Source organism: Colias eurytheme, chromosome 17 (assembly GCF_061535395.1).
Source record: "Colias eurytheme isolate Ceu_HAF_F1 chromosome 17, ilColEury1 Martin Lab GWU primary, whole genome shotgun sequence".
Classification (NCBI taxonomy): Eukaryota; Metazoa; Arthropoda; class Insecta; order Lepidoptera; family Pieridae; genus Colias; species Colias eurytheme.
Window position 1 is genome coordinate 5,716,892 of NC_142996.1, and position 4,692 is coordinate 5,721,583.

A 4,692-nucleotide genomic window follows, 5' to 3' on the forward strand; every position below is an offset into this window, starting at 1 on the left:
AATGGACCATGTTGTTTTGTAATATTGCTATAAATACAGTTGTATCATTATAATATTAATTTTGGTTTTTGGTTTTCAGAATTCTTGTGAATATTCAATCGGGATAGCGATATGGGGATATTAACATTCATTCATTACTCTTATACCTTTATCAAAAATGTAAGTATCTTAAAGTGTAAAATAAAATACAATTTACTGTATGAAAAATTTTATTGTTGCTTTTCACTTGCCATCTTAATTCTAGTTCAGTCAGCCGTAAGGACTATAACTAATTACCTATATACGAGTACGTATGCTTACATATCAAAATTTTCCATACGCATATTCACGTTCTTGTTCATTGTCATGTCATCATCTACAAAGTAGTCGTCGACCATCATGGGTGTCTTATAGGTCATGTCGTAATCTTTAACAATATAGTTGTCCCAACGCATCTTCATGTCGCAAACTTGTGCCTTGTGGTAAATCTTGACATCAACGAATTTCATGTTCGGGGTGAAGAACTTGGTAACGTCAATGACACGGTCGAATGGGAAGCCAAGAGGCATTCTGTCGAGTAAAACAGTTGATCTAAAGTCAACAAAGTTGTCCTTACGGTATTGTTCAAAGATGTTCATATCAACATTGTCCACTAATCTCAATGGAGTCACGATTATGTAAAGCAGCATATCCATACCACCAACACGTCCCTTTGGAAGTAACAACCTTGTTGGGAAACCGGTGTGGTAGTTCTTAAGATCCTTGAAGTACAGATCTTTGTAGTCAGTGACACCACTGAGCTTGTTCCAGAAATCTTTGGTTCTCATTCTATCACCGACTACATTGTGCATGTCCTTGGAGTCTCTTACAATAGTGTTTTTACCAGTGTTGATTTTGTAGTAGAAAGTGTCAAGTTCAACGAAGTTGTATCGGTTCTTGTTGATGTCAATCAAACGGCCCAAATGATCTTCTTTCGGACCTAAGAAGATTCTCACAATACAATCTGCGGTTTTGTCAGATACAACGTCAAAGCTGACTTTGAATTGTTGGTGATTCAGACGACGTTTACGCACAAAGAAGGTCATGTCAGATTTGCTCTTCTTTAACTCATCCTCATTGAGGATAACGGCGTTGGTCATGTCCATCAAATAGTCATCAAAGAAAGTTAACAGCTTGTTAACGACAACATTTTCAATCTTAACTCCTGGGAAGTATACGTCTTCATGTGTGTAAGATGGCAGACGCGACTTGAATAGAAGGAAGGAGTAAGAGAGGCGTTTCTGCAGTTGATAGAAGACTGGATCACGGAGAGCAGTCTGGTAGATATCCAGAACAGTAGGCACCACGAAGTATCTGTCAAATTAAATACCGTTAGTTAATTGAAGTGAAACTTCTTTATCGGGGGTGGACAAAAATTTAGTGTAACATTTTTGCGTTACGCCGTACGCGTGACATTTTTGCGTTACGCTGTACGCGTGACATTTTTGCGTTACGCCATACTCGTGACATTTTTAAGGTCATAAAGAAGTTTCACTTCTTACGTGTGTACTCTAGTACACGCATAAATTTTTTTTATTTCGGTATTTTTATAATTACACAAAACGCAATGATACACATAAGTTTGTATTAGTTAGCACAATATAATAGTGATTGATATGAAATCATGGAAATTATAGCATAAGATTTATCTGCCACTGTCGGTTTAAATCAAGTATTTAATATTTAGGTATTTTTGCTTTTACTTACTTGTCAGTGAACCAAGTGTTGAGACCAACGATCGATTTCATCATGATGAGCATGTAGCGGTAAGCCTCAATGTGATCTGTCTTCACGTCAAATCTATCAACAGCGCCATAAACGAGTTTGCCTAATTTTTCAACGTCATCGGCCTTTTTAAGGTCGTATCTGATTCCATCAATCTGAAAATACATATATGTTTAAAACCAATTCGTTAATTGAACTTTAATATTATTAATAATTATAAATAAAATGATGGTGTTCTTACCTCGATAAAGCCCTTAATGATAGCTTCGTTGATAATTTGTTCATAAGTTTCAACAAGATTTGTAAAACCTATGTTGTTATCCTTAACAATGATATGATCATTAAATCTAGTTGGGAAGTGTGCTCCATTGCTCATCATAAGCCATGGCCAGTATCCTTTTCTGATTGGTCTGTTCCATGAAAGAACTGGAATATCTCCTAGGCCATTAGAAAGACGCTCCAAGTAGTAACGGGCAAGGATCTGTTGGTACACATACATGGTCATTTCCCACCGTCTGTTGATGAACTTGGTATTGAATGTATCATCCTTCATCCAGAATGGATAGTCAACGTGGAAGTAGTAGTAGTATGTGTTGAGGCCAATATCTTCAGTGAAATATCTTAATCTGTCTTCGTCATTCATGTTGACTCTCTGGTCGAAAACATTCTCGTCGATTATGTAAACGTCTTTGTCTGTTTTTTTGATACCATAGAAGTGGCTCAATGATCCGTCAAGAATGCCCTTTTTCATTTTGAGCAAGTATGCTTTCTGGATGACATCGGCACGCACAAAGTAGTAAGGGTAAATTTCATATGGAGGCGGAAGGACGATTCCCTTGCAATCTTCGCGGTGTCTGACGGCAACGGTTAAAGCGTAAACGAACATGCCTTCGTTCAAGTACATGCGCATCCAACATGCAGTCTTTATGAATGTGTCGAAGTCCTTAGCGTAGTACAACATGTGGAACATATTGACCACTTCTTTCAGTTGACGGTCGACGTGAAGGGTGAACACTTCACCGCGAGGAAGGAATCCCGTTTTCATGTTGTTCAGGAACTGCTTGACTACATCTTTTTTCTGAAAATGATTTGAAATTGAATTAGCGATTTGATTGTATCATTCCAATAAAAAAAATCTCGTCGCAAAAAATCTCAAATTCGTGACGGATAGGCGAAGTTACTCACAAATTCGTGAGCGTTATTATATCAAGTGGTGTAATAGATATGAAATAAAATTATCCCACACCCTACAAGGGGTAAGGATCATAATTCTATATTTTCCTTCTGTGGAACAGTTAGAGATGTCATATTTTTATTAACTCACCATGTAGAAGTCCACATTTTCTTCAATAGAAAAACGTTGCCCGATGTCAATTATTTCCTTGTATGTAACAGGTTCTAAGATGTGGTTTAATAATTTGAGAATGAAGAATTGACGCTCCTTAATATCCGTGGATACTGAAAACAACAATATTCACGTGTAATAAAACATAAAAGATATTTTTATATCTTTTCGATATGACGTCTCCCTTAAAGTAAAGAATAATAAATAAAGAATTAACACCAAATAAAATATACGTAGAATTTTCACAGTAACATTATTCCTTTGAAATTTTAAAGTACATCAAAATTCGATCGCAAAATCGCTTATAGAGTACCTAAGATCCTTTTCTGAACTGAAACAAATATTTAGAACAAAAATCAAAACTATCTTACGTTTGTATTCACCCTTATTGTCAATGACGTCACTCCCTGGTACCGCGCCAGCCAGGGCTAAGCCCAGCACTAAACAGAAAACCACCTTCATCGCTGTGGGCTTAATGCTAACTATCAACCATTTCATTCCCAATATATACCTTTCTTTTAACAACTAAAATTGGCCTTTAACCCTTAATCAGCTCGATAAGTATAAGGCACCTTTCATTGTTTCATAGTTACAAATGTAAATACCTTATCGCCGTGTAATTTTAAATTATTATCTTTTCACTTGTTTATAAACATGTATGCACTTATTAGTTCACGGAGGCAATGACTGTTACTTGACTGTTATGAATTATTATTATCAAAAAATATACACCTAACATTTTATAGGGATAAAAAATCGTACTGTATTATTTTTTAGTACAGTAAAATCTAAATAATTTTAACAATTTACATATGTATAGGTTTAAAACCATAATCTTGGTGGCGATATTATTATAAAGCTACTAGCGGTCCGCCCCGGCTTCGCCCGTGGTACATATGAAAAATAGATGTTGGCCGATTCTCAGACTTACCCGATATGCACAGAAAATTTCATGAGAATCGGTCCACCCGTTTCGGAGGAGTATGCAGACTAACATTGTGACACGAGAATTTTATATATATGATAATAATAATAACTCTCTTATGTAGGTATATCTATATCTATATATATAATAAAACTAAGTCGATAAAATGTGCGTGCCGATAAAACTTAAAAAGGAGTCCCGACACGATAAAGGGACTTATGTGGTGTGATAGCCCTTTATCCCCCCTCGAACAAGAAAGTTCCCGTTTTAATCTAAAGGGCATGTTTTTAAAGATATAAGGGACTTTCCGACCCTTCAACTTGGAAATTAAGTGCAGTGGCGCCATCTGTTATCGAATATTTGAACTTCGGAGACTATACACTCCAATAGTCATAGTGTACAGTGTACACTGTACATAGTCTCCATAGTTGTGAGCCATTGCAGCATGTGTAGTAGTGGCGCGAAATTTAAAATTCCAATTTCAATAAAATCTTAAATTTAAATTTTGTGTATTTATACGTCATTATTTAACGTATATTTTGGAGTTAAAGCGACATAATTTTAGTTATCCAAATTAGTTCTCAAAATATTTAAAAATTTAGGTTTTTAAATTTCGTGCCTTTACTTCATACGCTACCGCTACAGAAGCTAGAAAGTTCCCGTTTTAATCTAAAGGGCG

General features: G+C 35.8%; 1 protein-coding gene across 1 annotated transcript; it reads right to left on the bottom strand.

The window, feature by feature from the left end:
- Positions 1 to 212: 212 nt before the first annotated feature.
- LOC149901258 (basic juvenile hormone-suppressible protein 2-like) lies at positions 213 to 3,550 on the bottom strand. Its single transcript, XM_090111488.1, has 5 exons — positions 3,460 to 3,550; positions 3,068 to 3,201; positions 1,985 to 2,821; positions 1,726 to 1,898; positions 213 to 1,332 (listed from the first exon to the last, which is right to left on the bottom strand). The coding sequence occupies exons 1-5, from the start codon at positions 3,548 to 3,550 to the stop codon at positions 297 to 299; spliced, it is 2,271 nt and encodes a 756-aa protein (XP_089967614.1). The 3' UTR covers positions 213 to 296.
- Between the last annotated feature and the right edge of the window lie 1,142 nt (positions 3,551 to 4,692).

Coding starts and splice junctions, on each gene's coding strand:
- LOC149901258 (XM_090111488.1), bottom strand. CDS start 3,550: ATGAAGGTGGTTTTCTGTTTAGTGCTGGGCTTAGCCCTGGCTGGCGCG. Junction 2,822..3,067: donor AAAATGTGGACTTCTACATG/GTGAGTTAATAA, acceptor AATCATTTTCAG/AAAAAAGATGTAGTCAAGCA. Junction 1,899..1,984: donor TCATTAAGGGCTTTATCGAG/GTAAGAACACCA, acceptor ATGTATTTTCAG/ATTGATGGAATCAGATACGA.